The sequence below is a fragment of the Balaenoptera acutorostrata genome, chromosome 2 (assembly GCF_949987535.1).
Source record: "Balaenoptera acutorostrata chromosome 2, mBalAcu1.1, whole genome shotgun sequence".
NCBI classification, from domain to species: domain Eukaryota; kingdom Metazoa; phylum Chordata; class Mammalia; order Artiodactyla; family Balaenopteridae; genus Balaenoptera; species Balaenoptera acutorostrata.
Window position 1 is genome coordinate 62557513 of NC_080065.1, and position 16440 is coordinate 62573952.

General features: G+C 38.2%; 2 protein-coding genes across 2 annotated transcripts in view; one reads left to right on the plus strand and one right to left on the minus strand.

Moving 5' to 3' along the window:
* The window catches only part of ANKRD31 (ankyrin repeat domain 31), a 137259-nt gene extending 136017 nt beyond the window's left edge, over positions 1 to 1242 (minus strand). Inside the window, exon 1 of the mRNA XM_057541532.1 lies at positions 967 to 1242. Coding sequence (XP_057397515.1) covers positions 967 to 1121 — 155 coding nt within the window. The 5' untranslated portion in view covers positions 1122 to 1242. The remainder of the gene's footprint in view (positions 1 to 966) is intronic.
* Positions 1243 to 1455: 213 nt separating this feature from the next.
* Positions 1456 to 16440, plus strand: part of HMGCR (3-hydroxy-3-methylglutaryl-CoA reductase) — a 79819-nt gene continuing 64834 nt past the window's right edge. Inside the window, exon 1 of the mRNA XM_007175907.2 lies at positions 1456 to 1779. The gene's annotated coding sequence lies outside the window, so the exon portion shown is untranslated. The remainder of the gene's footprint in view (positions 1780 to 16440) is intronic.

Sequence of the window (16440 nt, forward strand, 5' to 3'; positions counted from 1 at the left end):
TGAGTGAACGAAAATCTGTTTATGCCGCTCCTCCACTTAACATCTTACAAGCTCCCCACCAGGACAAACACAGGATATGAGGCCTCACATGACCTTACTGTACCTTCCTCTCCAGGCTCATCTTTCACCACACCCATCTCACCACTTAACACTTCAGTAACACCCAACTGTTTGCACATTCCAACACACATAACACAATGCTATGTCCCACCACTACACCTTTACCCATGCATGCAGTTCCCTTGGCCTGAAGACCTCCTCTCCTTCATCTGACAAATCCCTACCCACCTTCGAGCCTCGACCCAGAAGTCAACCCTGGCAAACTCTGATGACCACCTAGATTGAGGTAAGCATCCCTCTGGGCTCCTAAATCAGCCTGGGCATACTTCCTACCCTGACTTCCCACATGACATTGAAATTATCTCTTTACGTCTTTCCTGGCCTGTAGGTTTCTCAGAGTCCGTGGCCTCATCTCTTTTATCTTCTCCCTGTGTCCAGCACAGGGAACTAGATATGCTTTGATGAACGGAACTACCATCTTCTCTTGATTCTTATAAAACTATCCGTTTCCAGTTTGGTAGTAACCAGTTCCACCGTCACACATTCTCTTCCCGAGAGAAAGTATACTAACGCTCTCCTGGACCTGAGCTACGAGTTGCTGGAAGCAAAGTGCACTTGAGGGGTTTAGACCCAAGACTGTTTTGCCTATGCAAAAAAGCCCCAGGCTAAGACAGAAGGCTTTTTAAAAATGTCAGAAAGCCACCTGCTATACAGCTCATTCGGTCCTAAGTTGGGGAAGGGCTAGGGGGCAGTTGCGGACTTCTTTATCTACGAAATTCTGAGCTCAGGCCTGGCTGCCCCAAAAGGCCCTACTCCGGCTCGCACGCAGACGCTCGGCTGGTAACAACTTCTCCTCAACCCTCAGGGGGCCACCCGCCGCCAGAGCCCAGGCCCAACGGCGGTCACCTTCTCCAGGGCAACTCCTCTTCTTCCTGGTCGCTCTCCGTCACCGATGCCTCGATCACCGTTTCATCACTGTCCCAGTCTGGGGCCTGGGCACCTTCCTCCATCTCCGCCTCGCACTCGAAGTCTTTTTTATCCTCTTTCTCTAACTCCTCCATTTCCCCAAAAAATAAAAAATAAAAATAAAAAAACTTTTAAATTTGCTCTGAGGGCCAGGAGAAGTTGTGAATTCAGAACAAAACTGGTGGCGGGAGCCCGGCGCGCTACGCGGGCACACACCGCGGCGCCGGAGGGCGTCGTGGGAAAGGCGGGCCAGCGCGGAGGCCTGACCCCACGCCGCCGGCAGGGGGAGGCGCGCGCCGCTCGTCTTACCGGCGCGCCGCACGTCGGCCCCGCCCCCCCGCTCCCGTAGCCGGAAGTGGCCCAAAGTGGCCGGGCGCGCGCCCGCAGGTCCATGGGTTACCGGCGGTCTGGGGCGTGGCCAGCTACCACATCCGCCTTCCGCAGTTTTGCTTTGTGGCTGGGCGATGGGGGGACTAGAGCTGCGGCCGCGGGGATTGGAAAGGAAGCGTTGCCGCAGACAGACTGGAGGCCGAGCCCGCCTAACGCTACCGGCAGCGAGGGAGAGCTTGGTCACGTGCCGTGCAGCTCATCTCGGACTTGTGAGACGCAGACCCGGAAAGAACTGTCAGTCAGCTCTGCTAGACTTTTCTGAAGCCAGAATGTGGTCTTAGCCCCGAAGAGTGTTTTTGAGTTCGCCAAGTGCTGCCTTTCTTCTTATCCTTTTGACATCCCTTCCCCAAGAGTCCTCCTGAGGTAAGTAAAACAAAAATGTTAATCAGAAGTTTTTAGATGATCTAACTGGTATGTCTTATATTTCTGTTTTTTCCTCAACTCTTTGGTTACGCTGGAATACAGATTGTGTTGGAAAGGCAGGTTAAATGCCTTATATTTTCCCTTTATTTTTATAATAATATTGGTGCCTAGCAGCCTCCCACAGTAACCAATTATTATTTTTAAATGAAGTGACTACATTCTTATATATTTGATTTCAGTCTCTTTTCAAGTGTTTAATTCAAACTCATTCGAAACAAAGCCAGTGAGCTCCGCCTCCCAAGTGAGAGGAAGATTCCAATAAGACAGACCCTTTCTGCATAGCAAGTTTTTAGTACTCACTTTGGAATCTACAGGGTCTAAGCACATATTGGGTCTTTAATGGTTTGTCAAATAAATGGAAGAAACTAGGGTTTTCTGACTCCTCAATTTACTGTCCTTTTCAGTACATGGAATGGCTTTGCCATACTTATTATTATTTTACTTTTTTTTAAATTTTTATTTTGTATTGGAGTAGAGTTGATTAACAATGTTAGTTTCAGGTGTACAGCAAAGTGATTCAGTTATACATATGCATGTATCTGTTCTTTTTCAGATTCTTTTCCCATTTATGTTATTACAGAGTATTGAGCAGAGTTCCCTGTGCACTTTACTATTTAGACCATATTTAAGCCACTGCTGTTTAAAACACTTGGTTCGTGGTTGTCTTTTTTTTTTTTTTTTTTTTCGTGGTTGTCTTTTAAATTTACTTGATTCTGGGTGTGGAGAAAAGGAAACCCTCCTACAACTGTTGATGGGAATGTAAATTGGTGTAGCCACTATGGGAAACCGTGTGGAGGTTCCTTAAAAAACTAAAACTAGAGCTACCATATGATCCAGCAGTCCCACTCCTGGGTGTATATCTGGAAAAGACAAAAACTCTAATTTAAAAAGAGTCATGTACCCCAGTATTCATAGCAGCACTATTTATAATAGCCAAGACATGGAAGCAACTGAAGTGTCCATCCACAGATAAATAGATAAAGATGTGGTGTATATATATACGATGGAATATTACTCAGCCATAAAGAATGAAGTATTGCCGTTTGCAGCATCATGCATGGACAAAAATATCACACTAAGTGAAGTAAGTCAGACAGAGAAAGACAAATATTATATATCACTTATATGTGGAAAAATAATACAAATGAATTTATTTACAAAACAGAAACAGACTCATAGACATAGAAGACAAACTTACGGTTACCAAAGGGGAAGGGGGGGTAAATTAGGATTATGGGATTAACAGATACACACTATGACATATAAAATAGAAAAACAACAAGGATTTACTGTATAGCATGAGGAACTATATTCAATATCCTGTAATAACCTACAATGGAAAAGAATCTGAAAAAAAAAATGTATAACTGAATCACTCTGCTGTACACCTGAAACTAACACAATATTATAAATCAACTATACTTCAATAAAAATAAAATAAAATAACCTACAGTTAATATACAAAAAATAAAAAATAAACTTATTTGAATATTCCTCACTTCAACTCTATAAACGAGGCAGAACAGTAATAAATATGCAAAGAACTAGACCTCTTTGTGTTTTTTACACCTCTCCACCTATATATCCTCCATGTTTAAAACAGTCCTAAATTCCCAGGTAAAAGGCTGATGGGGAATTTTGTAACAGGTAGATCAGGCTGACAACATTACATCCACTGATAATCTTAACATATCACTAAAAGTGAGACAACCAAATATATTCCTCCAGGCATGATACAATAGGAATAAATGGTGCTACCTATGAAGTATTCTAAGCCCCCACAAAAGTTAAAAACCTGAATCTAATCAAGCCTCTAGATCTAACTATCAGTTATTTATATGAGGGGGGAAGGTGGAAAAGCAGAGAAATGTGTTAACACCAGGAAGATAAAATTAACCAAATCTAGAATGTGGTAAATTCAATAGGACAAATGACCTGGTTTCTTTCAACAGTTTATATCATGGGGTAAGAAAAAGAGGGAATGGGAACTCTTTTAGATTTAGAGTCCCTAAGAATAGGGGAGAAATTCAAGTAGTTAAAAAGGAAAATTGATTACTTGTTAATATAAATACTAACACATAGTGGATTAGTCAGAAAACCTTGAGAAGAGCATTATATTCTTTTAAACCAACAAATATCTGTAAAAAATTAAAGAATATGAGGCAGAATACAATTAAGTTAGATTATATCAAAATTTGAATCTTTGAGGAATAATATTGTATAGTAAATTTATAAAATGAAACCAAGTAATCCTTCAGAACTATAATTAAATTTTCATTGCTTGATTTCCATTTAGGCTTTAAGTCTTTCAAGAAAAAGTTCTATTTGGGAATTCTTTACTTGTTTTAAGGTGAATTAAAAGTAGAAGGCCAACTTTGCCACCTCAGATGTTCATTAGGAAGGAAAATTCCAAAATCATACCAATAGCATATATGCTATACCACAAATGCTCGTGAGGCTCAGTGCCCTGAAGGAGGGCTGAGAGTTAGGGCCCTTCCCTTACTGGCCTCGCCTTCTAATGGATGAGGCAGACAACAAACAAGTACATAAATAAATGAGATAATTCAGAGTGATGTGTGCTTGAAAGAAATAAAGAGGCTGCTGATTAGAGAACATGGTCAGAGATCACCTCTCTGAAGAGGTGACATTTGACCTAAGACTTAAAGAATGAACATAAGTGCACAGGCCCTGAGACATCGCAGGAGGCTTGTGTGCCGGAAGCTGGGGAGTCAGAGGAGAGTGGTGTGAGATGAGGACTCAGGCACTAAGCAGGAAGTGGAGTATGTACAAGGTGTACTATAATGAGACTTGTTTGGAAGTGTGGATTTTGAAAAAGAAGTCTCAGGATTTTTGTGGTTACACAATATATTTGGCTTTTATAATTTAAATTTTGTCCTGCCTATATAGCTTCATAGCATTTCCATTCTATCCAGGTTACTTTAGATCCCAGAACTGTAAGAGATGAGACTTTCATGGAATATTTGCTTGATCATAAATATAACACAACATGAATATCTAAGAGAGTAAACCCACTTTTCACCTTATTACTTTATTTCCCCCCAAAATAAAGGTATATAAAGTATTTCACTGAGTATTCTATGATAAGTATTTTAAAATGCATTTTCCAAAAAGAACATTCATTTTCTCGAAGATTTGGATTTAAAAAAAAAAAAAAAGATTGCCGTCCATCAACCCAAATTATTCACATGGTCTTTAGCACAAATAAGAACTATTTTGTGAATTTAAAAATGAATGAGAATATGCATGTAATCCGAAAAATCAGTATATGTGAGACCCTTTCTCAAAAACTGCAAAATGTGCGAAAACACAGAGACAGGTTTACACAGGATTAGATGTTGGTTCAATACCTAAATTTGTTTTGCAGTCATCGTTATAGTTGATTCACTTGTGTAGGAATATGCTGACCCAACTCCTACAGGCTATGTCCCTTCTTAGTGCAGAATTTAATATAGAAGCTCAATTTTACTTTAAAATGGCATACATAAAATAGATATGAAAATACTTCAAAAAGTTAAAAGTACTAGAAATTTAAGATAGTAGCCTAATAAGCAATTAATATTTCATTTAAAAAAACCCTCTGAAGAATAATTAATAGCATGTGTTATTCTGGTGATTGACAAAAAGATATATTACAGTGAAGCCCATAAAATCAGCAAAGGATGATTGCAAAAACTCGGCATTTCAAAAACGAGAATCAGAGGACTAGGCATGCCTAGTGGTAGTTTATAACAACCCTCCCTGACCCATTGCCCCAGGATGCCTGCAAGACGTTGCTATTCTGTGTGATCTCTAAAATCATAATTATTCATTGTTTAGCTCTATTAGATCATGAATAATATATTTCTTTAGAAGTGAAAATGCAAAATGACCTAGTTAGGGGGCAACGGTTATAAACTGATCATCTGTCTCAGAAGGAGAAATACATTACAACATTTTATAATTTATGATGACATGAAAAAAGCAACAGATGTTAAACATGATTATCAGGGTTTTGTAAGGATTCTTAAATTATTTTCCCCCTATAAACACAGTATAGTGTTGGTATAAAAAATTGGCAATCAAAGTGACAGATAAAGTCGTGATAGGCTTTCAAAGAATTAGAAACTCAAATGCAACAGCCTGGTGAAAATGACACTGATTTTGTCAGCTAGTTTTGACAAGTTCAAAAGATTCCAACAGTAATTTTGAAAAGTTAGAGACAACCTAAATGTCCATCAATAGGGGATTATCAGTGGAATACTGTGTTGTCATTAAGAAGAATGAAAAGCAGATATATACATAGACATTTATAGCTTCTCATAGTATACTATTTACAGAATAAAGCAAAGAGCTGAACAGTGACAGCTCTGGAATTTCATATAGGAAAGGTGTCAGGGTGATAATCTTTTTGAAGTGAGAGCTATTAAACTTCAACAAAGGTTGTGTTTGAATAGCAAACACAGTTGTCACTTAGCTGCTTACACAGCAAATTCACGCCTTTATCTTAGAGTGTATGTTTATTTGGGGTTGTTTAGGGGGATTGAGGAAATAAGAGGGTATCAGGCATACCAAGCCACCCCCTGACTCTGCTACTGAAGAACTGTATAACCTGTTTTTTATTGCTTCTCTTCATTAAGGAATAATTTGCATATCATGACATATATGGACCTTAGTGTTCAGTTCAATGTGTGGTGGATTTTTTTTTTTAACTGTTGTAAATTTCTGTATTTCTTACACCAGCATACACAACCTACAGGAGGAAAATTGGAGTTGTAAGTGGAAAAACAGTAATCTTAAAAGCTCAGATCTTAAAAGTATAATTTACATAAATGATTAATACATAAAAAATAATAAATTTTAATTGATTTTTGGACTCACAAAATTGCCAGATTTACACATGGTAATGGGCTCTTCTTTGTGCGTAACTGAAACAGTCATGTAAACTAGTTTAGACTAATATATTAGCAGATCTGCCAAAGTAGAAAGACACAAAAATGCCAGCCATGAAAGGTTAATCAGAATTTTGATGTAGTAACATGATGCAGTTCAATGATTTTGACTATATATATACATACATACATACATATATATATATATATATATATATATATATATATATACACACACACACACACACTCAGGTAACCACTGCTTAAAACAGGATAAAGAATATTTCCATTGCTTCTGCTCTTTCCTCAATACCTACCCCCAAGCAAACACTTTCTGATTTCTATCATGTAGTTTCTCTAGCACCACAGAGTAGCCTTTCATGTAAATGGAATCATATTGTATGTATCTTTTTAAACTGGATTCTTTTAGTAGGTTTAATGTTTTTAAGATTCACCGATGTGGTTTATATCAATTCATTCCTCTTTATTGCTGAGTACTATTACACTGTATGAACATACCAAATTTGTTTAGTCCATTCGCCTGTTGACAAACATTTATTTACACTTTGGAGGCTATTATAGAGATGCTGCTAGTAATATTCTCATTGAAGTCTTTTTGTGGATGTATGTTTTCATTTCTCTTAGGTAAATACCTAGGAGTACAACTGCTGGGGTATATGGTGGGTATATGTTTAACTTTATAAAAAACTGCCTTTCTATACTCCTACCAGCCATGTATGAAAGCTCCCTTTGCTCCATATCTTCACCAACATTTGATAGTCATCCTCCTATGTATTACCCATTCTGGTGGGCATGAAATAGTATCTCATTGTGGTTTTAATTTGCATTTCCCTAATGGCTAAGGACATTAAGCACCTTCTGTGTGCTTTTTGACTGTTTGTACCTTTTGTGAAGTTTTGATGCAAATTTTTTGCCCACTTGTCAGTTGGGCTGTTTGTATTTTTATTGTTGGTTTGTAGGAGTCCTTTACACAGTCTGGACATGAAGCCTTTGTCAGATTTATGCCTCATGAATATTTTTTATTTGTCTTTGGCTTGCCTATTCATTTTTTTTTCCTTTTTTTTGAATTTTATTTTTTTTAATACAGCAGGTTCTTATTAGTTATCTATTTTATGCATATTAGTGTATACATGTCAATCCCAATCTCCCAGTTCATCCCACCACCACCCCCACCGCCCCCCGACCCCGCCACTTCCCCCCTTGGTGTCCATACATTTGTTCTCTACATCTGTGTCTCTATTTCTGCCTTGCAAACTGGTTCATCTGTACCATTTTTCTAGATTTCCACATATATGCGTTAATAAATGATATTTGTTTTTCTCTTTCTGACTTACTTCACTCTGTATGACAGTCTCTAGGTCCATCCACATCTCTACAAATGACCCAATTTCATTCCATTTTATGAATGAGTAATATTCCATTGTATATATGTACCACATCTTCTTTATCATTCATCTGTTGATCGGCATTTAGGTTGCTTCCATGACCTGGCTACTGTAAATAGTGCTGCAATGAACATTGGGGTGCATGTGTCTTTTTGAATTATGGTTTTCTCTGGGTATATGCCCAGTAGTGGGATTGCTGGGTCATATGGTAATTCTATTTTTAGCTTTTTAAGGAACCTCCATATTGTTCTCCACAGTGGCTGTATCAATTTACATTCCCACTGACAGTGCAAGAGGGTTCGCTTTTCTCCACACCCTCTCCAGCATTTGTTGTTTATAGATTTTCTGATGATGGCCATTCTGACCACTGTGAGATGCTACCTCATTGTAGTTTTGATTTGCATTTCTCTAATAATTAGTGAGCACATGAGCAGCTTTTCACGTGCCTCTTGGCCATCTGTATGTCTTTGGAGAAATGTCTATTTAGGTCTTCTGCCCAATTTTTGATTGGGTTTTTTGTTTTTTAATATTGAGCTGCATGAGCTGTTTATATATTTTGGAGATTAATCCTTTGTCCATTGATTTGTTTGCAAATATTTTCTCCCATTCTGGGGGTTGTCTTTTCATCTTGTTTATAGTTTCCTTTACTGTGCAAAAGCTTTTAAGTTTCATTAGGTCCCATTTGTTTTATTTTTGTTTTTATTTCCATTACTGTAGGAGGTGGGTCAAAAACGATCTTGCTGTGATTTATGTCAAAGAGTGTTCTTCCTATATTTTCCTCTAAGAGTTTTATAGTGTCCGGTCTTACATTTAGGTCTTTAATCCATTTGGAGTTTATTTTTGAGTATGGTGTTAGGGAGTGTTCTAATTTCATTCTTTTACATGTAGCTGTCCAGCTTTCCCAGCACCACTTATTGAAGAGACTGTCTTTTCTCCATTGTATATCCTTGCCTCCTTTGTCATAGATTAGTTGACCATAGGTGCTTGAGTTTATCTCTGGGCTTTCTATCCTGTTCCATTGCTCTACATTTCTGTTTTTGTGCCAGTACCATATTGTCTTGATTACTGTAGCTTTGTAGTATAGTCTGAAGTCAGGGAGTCTGATTCCTCCAGCTCCGTTTTTTTCCCTCAAGATTGCTTTGGCTATTCAGGGTCTTTTGTGTCTCCATACAAATTTAAAAATTTTTTATTCTAGTTCTGTAAAAAATGCCATTGGTAATTTGATGGGGATTGCATTGAATCTGTAGATTGGGTAGTATAGTCATTTTCACAATACTGATTCTTCCAATCCAAGAACATGGTATATCTCTCCATCTGTTTGTGTCATCTTTGATTTCTTTGATCAGTGACTTATGGTTTTCTGAGTACAGGTCTTTTACCTCCTTAGGTAGGTTTATTCCTAGGTATTTTACTCTTTTTGTTGCAATGGTGAATGGGATTGTTTCCTTAATTTCTCTTTCTGATCTTTTGTTGTTAGTGTATAGGAATGCAAGAGATTTTTGTGCATTAATGTATCCTGCTACTTTACCAAATTCATTGATTAGCTCTAGTAGTTTTATGGTGGCATCTTTAGGATTCTCTATGTATAGGTATCATGTCATCTGCAAACAGTGAGTTTTACTTCTTCTTTTCCGATTTGTGTTCCTTTTTTTACTTTTTATTCTCTGATTGCCGTGAATAGGAGTCCAAAACTATGTTGAATAACAGTGGCGAGAGTGGACATCCTTGTCTTCTTCCTGATCTTAGAGGAAATGCTTTCAGTTTTTCACCATTGAGAGTGATGTTTGCTGTGGGTTTGTCATATATGGCCTTTATTATGATGAGGTAGGTTCCCTCTGTGCCCACTTTCTGGAGAGTTTTTGTCCTAAATGGGTATTGAATTTTGTCAAAAGCTTTTCCTGCATCTATTGAGCTGATCATATGGTTTTTATTCTTCAATTTGTTAATATAGTGTATCACACTGATTGATATGTGTATATTGAAGAAGCCTTGCATCCTTGGATAAATCCCACTTGATCATGGTGTATGATCCTTTTAATATGTTGTTGGATTCTGTTTGCTAGTATTATGTTGAGGAGTTTTGCATCTATATTCATCAGTGATATTGGTCTGTAATTTTTTTTTTTTTGGTAGTATCTTTGTCTGGTTTTGGTATCAGGGTGATGGTGGCCTTGTAGAATGAGTTTGGGAATGTTCCTCCCTCTGCTGTATTTTGGAAGAGTTTGAGAAGGATAGGTGTTAGCGCTTCTCTAAATGTTTGATAGAATTCACCTGTGAAGCCATCTGGTCCTGGACTTTTGTTTGTTGGAAGATCTGTAATCAGTTTCAACTTCATTACTTGTGATTTGTCTCTTCATATTTTCTATTTCTTCCTCTTTCTGTCTTGGAAGGTTATACCTTTCTAAGAATTTGTCCATCTCTTCCAGGTTGTCCATTTTATTGGCATAGAGTTACTTGTTAGTAGTCTCTTATGATGCTTTGTATTTCTGCAGTGTCTGTTGTAACTTCTCCTTTTTCATTTCTAATTTTGATTTGAGTCCTCTCCCTCTTTTTCTTTATGAGTCTGGCTAAAGGTTTATCAATTTTGTTTATCTTCTGAAAGAACCAGCTTTTAGTTTTATAGATCTTTGCTATTGTTTTCTTTGTTTCTATTTCATTTATTTCTGCTCTGATCTTCATGATTTCTTTCCTTCTACTCACTTTGGGTTTTGTTTGTTCTTCTTTCTCTAAGTTTCCTTTAGGTGTAAGGTTAGATTGTGTATTTGAGATGTTTCTTGTTTCTTTAGGTAGGATTGTATTGCTATAAACTTCCCTCTTAGAACTGCTTTTGCTGAATCCCATAGGTTTTGGATCATCATGTTTTCATTGTCATTTGTCTCTAGGTATTTTTTAATTTCCTCTTTGATTTCTTCAGTGATCTCTTGGTTATTTAGTAACGTATTGTTTAGCCTCCATGTGTTTGTGTTTTTTACGTATTTTTCCCTGTAATTGATTTCTACTCTCATCGTGTTGTGGTCAGAAATGATGCTTGATATGATTTCAATTTTCTGAAATTTACCAAGGCTTGATTTGTAACCCAAGATGTGACCTTTCCTGGAGAATATTCCGTGTGCACTTGAGAAGAAAGTGTAATCTGCTGTTTTGGGATGGAATTTCCTATAAATATCAATTAAATCTATCTAGTCTACTGTGTCATTTAAAGCTTTTGTTTCCTTATTAATTTTCTGTCTGGATGATCTGTCCATTGGTGTAAGTGAGGTGTTGAAGTCCCCCACTATTATTGTGTTACTGTCGATTTCCTCTTTTATACTTGCTAGCATTTGCCTTATGTATGAGATGCTCCTATGTTGGGTGCATATATATTTATAATTGTTATGTCTTCTTCTTGGATTGATCCCTTGATCATTATGTAGTGTCCTTCCTTGTCTCTTATAACATTCTATATTTTAAAGTCTATTTTATCTGATATGAGAATTGCTACTCCAGCTTTCTTTTGATTTCCATTTGCATGGAATATCTTTTTCCATCCCCTCACTTTCAGTCTGTATGTGTCCCTAGGTCTGAAGTGGGTCTCTTGTAGACAGCATATATATGGGTCTTGTTTTTGTGTCCATTCAGTGAGCCTATGTCTTTTAGTTGGAGCATTTAATCCATTCACATTTAAGGTAATTATCAATAAGTATGTTCCTATTACCATTTTCTTAATTGCTTTGGGGTTTTTTTTTGGTAAGTCCTTTTCTTCTCTTGTGTTTACCAATTAGAGAAGTTCCTTTAGCATTTATTGTAGAGCTGGTTTGGTGGCACTGAAGTCTCTTAGCTTTTGCTTGTCTGTAAAGCTTTTGATTTCTCCATCAAATCTGAATGTGATCCTTGCCAGGTAGAGTAATCTTGGTTGTAGGCTCTTCCCTTTCATCACTTTAAATATATCATGCCACTCCCTCCTGGCTTGTAAAGCTTCTGCTGAGAAATCAGCTGTTAACCTTATGGGAGTTCCCTTGTATGTTATTTGTCGTTTTTCCCTTGTTGCTTTTAATAATTTGTGTTTAATTTTTGTCAGTTTGATTACTATGTGTCTTGGCATGTTTCTCCTTGGGTTTATCCTGCCTGGGACTCTCTGCACTTCCTGGATTTGAGTGGCTATTTCCTTTCCCATGTTAGGGAAGTTTTTGACTATAATCTCTTCAAATATTTTTTCGGGTCCTTTCTCTCTCTCTTCTCCTTCTGGGACCCCTGTAATGCGAATGTTGGTGCATTTAATGTTGTCCCAGAGGTCTCTTAGGCTATCTTCATTTCTTTTCATTCTTTTTTCTTTATTCTGTTCTGCGGCAGTGAATTCCCCCATTCTGTCTTCCAGGTCACTTATCCGTTGTTCTGCCTCAGTTATTCTGCTATTGATTCCTTCTAGTGTAGTTTTCACTTCAGTTACTGTATTGTTCATCTCTGTTTGTTTGTCCTTTAATTTTTCTAGGTGTTTGTTCTTTAATTCTTCTAGTTCTTTGTTAAACATTTCTTGCATCTTCTCCATCTTTGCCTCCATTCTTTTTCTGAGGTCCTGGATCATCATCACTATCATTATTCTGAATTTGTTTTCTGGAAGGTTGCCTATCTCCACTTCATTTAGTTGTTTTTCTGGGGTTTTATCTTGTTCCTTCATCTGGTACATAGCCCTGTGCCTTTTCATCTTGTCTATCCTTCTGTGAATGTAGTTTTCATTCCACAGGCTGCGGGATTGTAGTTCTTCTTGCTTCTCCTGTCTGCTGCCTGGTGGATGAGGCTATCTAAGAGGCTTGTGCAAGCTTCCTGATGGGAGGGACTGGTGGTGGGTAGAGCTGGGTGTTGCTCTGGTGGGCAGAGCTCAGTAAAACTTTAATCCACTTGTCTGCTGATAGGTGGGGCTGAGTTCCCTCCCTGTTGGTTGTTTGGCCTGAGGCGACCCAGGACTGGAGCCTACAGGCTCTTTGGTGGGGCTAATGGTGGATTCCGGGAGGGCTCATGCCAAGGAGTACTTCTCAGAACTTCTGCTCCCAGTGTCCTTGTCCCCGTGGTGAGCCACAGCCACCCCCCCACCTCTGCAGGAGCCCCTCCAACACTAGCAGGTAGATCTGGTTCAGTTTCCTGTGGGGTCACTGCTCCTTCCCCTGGGTCCTGATGCACACACTACTTTGTGTGTGCCCTTCGAGAGTGGAGGGCACACACAAAGTAGTTTTCCCCAGTCCTGTCGAAGTCCTGCAATCAAATCCCGCTAGCCTTCAAAGTCTGATTCTCTGGGAATTCCCCCTCCCATTGCCGGATCCCCAGGTTGGGAAGCCTGATGTGGGGCTCAGAAGCTTCACTCCAATGGGTGGACTTCTATGGTATAATTGTTCTCCAGTCTGTGAGGCACCCACCCAGTGGTTATGGGATTTGATTTTGTGATTGCGCCCAATCTACCATCTCATTGCATGTTCTCCTTTGTCTTTGGATGTGGGGTATCTTTTTTGGTGAGTTCCAGTGTCTTCCTGTCAATGATTGTTTAGCAGTTAGTTGTGATTCCAGTGCTCTCGCAAGAGGGAGTGAGCACACATTCTTCTACTCCGCCATCTTGAACCAACCCTTCATTTTCTTATTAATGCCTTTTCATGAGAAAAAGGTTTTACTTTGGGTGATGTCCAGTTTATCAGTTTCTTCTTGCATGATAAGTGCTTGCATTAGTTTCCTAGGGCTGCCATAACAAATTACCACATACTGGATGGCTTAAATAACAGAAATCCATTATCTCACAATTCTGGAGGCCAGAAGTCTAAAATCAAGGTGTTGGCCAGACCAGACTCTCTCTAAAGCTTCTAGGTGAGAATCTATTCCATTCCTTCCTCTTAGCTTTGCTGTTGCTGATAGTTCTTGGCATTCCTTGCCTTGACTCCAATCTCTACCCCCATCATCAAGTGGTCTTCTCCCTGTACATCTCTTTCTCTGTGTCTCTTCTCCTCTTATTTTAAGAACACTAGTCATATTAGAGCAGGGCCTACCCTACTCCACTATGACCTCACCTTAACTTAAACAATTACAACTATAACAACCCTATTTCCTAATATGGTCGCATTCTGAGGTTCCTAGAACATGAATTTGGGGGAGGGGAGACACTAAACAACCCAATACATTGCTTTTTGTGTCTTATGCTAAAAATCTTTGCTTAAGCAAAACTTATTCTACACGTTGCTTTTTCTTTTCTGAATCCCTTCCTCCCCTTAACTAACCTCAAAGGCTGATCCCTCCAGGACTGGACTGTGGGGAAGACAGAGAGTTGGGGGAGGGAGGCAGGGAAGTTCTTACTAGAGTGGTGTCAAAGGTGAACTGGATCCAGCTTCTACTAGTTTGTAAGAGCTGATTGTTAAATTTTCAGGAATTTGGAAGTCAGTTATTAAATGTAGTCACTATTAAAAATTAAAGTATATAAGCATAATTGAACAAATTATATTAAAAATAAAGGCAATAAATACCCAAAACTCATCACTTCTCAATTATTTTGTTACATTTTACTATGGGCCAGATTTTGTGGTTTACTGAGTGGAGGAAGAGGACCAGGAAAGAACTAATAATGTGTAGAGTAAGTTTTGGAGTATTTACACCACAGAAATCTGCAAATTTTACAAGTAACCCCCCCGCCCCCCGCGCCTGCCCTGCTCCCACACATCATAGGGCTGGTTGTTATTATGTTTAATAGCTTCCACAGGATGTATGTATGTGTGTGTATGTGTGTATATTGTGTGTATATATACACACATCATATACCATATATATATAATATGTTATCATCAAACAAAAAAGTATGTATGTATATATACATATACAACATATATAATTAAACAAAAAGTATATATATACATATATAATATGTACAATATTTTATAGTTTAAAAAGTATAGGAGAAAAGCTGGAAGGAAAGAAATGTGCTAAAATGCAAAAGACGGTCACCCTGAGTGACTATCCCTGAGTTCTGGGTAATTATTTTCTCCTCTATAATTTCCTGTTATTTTCCTAATTGCTTAAATGGCAATGTAATACTTTTAGAATGAGAAAACAGTAATTTTTACAATATTAAATACTTTTTAGGATGTCCAGAATGTTTGTACTGTTTTTGAAACCTGATTTGAAACCTCAGTCAAGTTTCAGATGCCCTAGGAGAGATAATCTCTAAAGATTTAACATTGTATTCAGCTGACAAATGTCAAAATGCTAATGCACAAGTTTCAATTACGCCAACATTGTCTTTAAATATTCAGTCCTTAGTCAGTTTTACTTCCTTCCTATCTTTTGAAGATATGCTTCCTGTTTCTGTGTTTAAGCTTATATCCTTCCTATTTCTGATGGCTGCAAGTTTCTAGTTCAGTAATTCAGAAGCTTTGGATCAAACTGAAGACTGTTTCTCCCACAGCCCTTTAGCAACATCTAGTGGGTATTTAAAGACAGGACAAGACAGAGCAGCAGTTTTGATGGCAAATGTGACTTAGCAAAAAAAAAACAAAAAACAAAAAAGCCTTAAATCCTCAAGACAAATAGAATCTCTCCTGTGATTAAATAACTTTACATACATTGGTGTGTATGTAAACACTTAAGATAAAACATAGCTGACATTTCCTCATCTAGCCTGCTGTGAACTTAAACAACATTTGTTACTACATTATATAATGGGCATTATCATGAAGAACCATATGAGCTGTCCCTAAGCAAGAGTACCAGAGCAGTGTAAAAACCTCCAAAAGCAAAAAGGAAGAACTTGTGTAGAATGGCATCTGAAAGGAGCAGAAGTGTCCAGGAATATAAGCAGAGAGTAAGAGAGAAGAGACAACAGGAGGGAAGGGGTAGAAAGGAAGCCAAGGAGGAAGAGAAAACTAAAGCAAAATCATGGGAACTGGTAAGTTTACAGAATCCAGATTTATCCTAAGATAACTGCAGTCCAGTCATTGTTCTCTTAACCAAAAGGTAGGTGTTTCTTAACCCCTCACGCCTGTTCGAGGTACCCAGTCCCCCAAAGATCTTTGCCATGTTTCCCTTTGACTTGATGCATTACCTTTCCCATCTCACTTTCACTAGAAGTTCAGGACCTAGGTAGGTGATGGGTGGTAGCTGATGAGTGAGGAAAAGAAGTTACCATAGAAACTTTCTCTCATCTCTCTCTGCCTTAACTTCTCTAGTTGAAAATTAGAGAATAATTTGGTCCCTGTAATTTTCATAGACATTTTTCCATAATCATCAATTATTTATGAAAATGCTATTACTCATAGAAAAAAATCCATAAAGCTTAGATACTAGTGTTAGCATTCCTATGC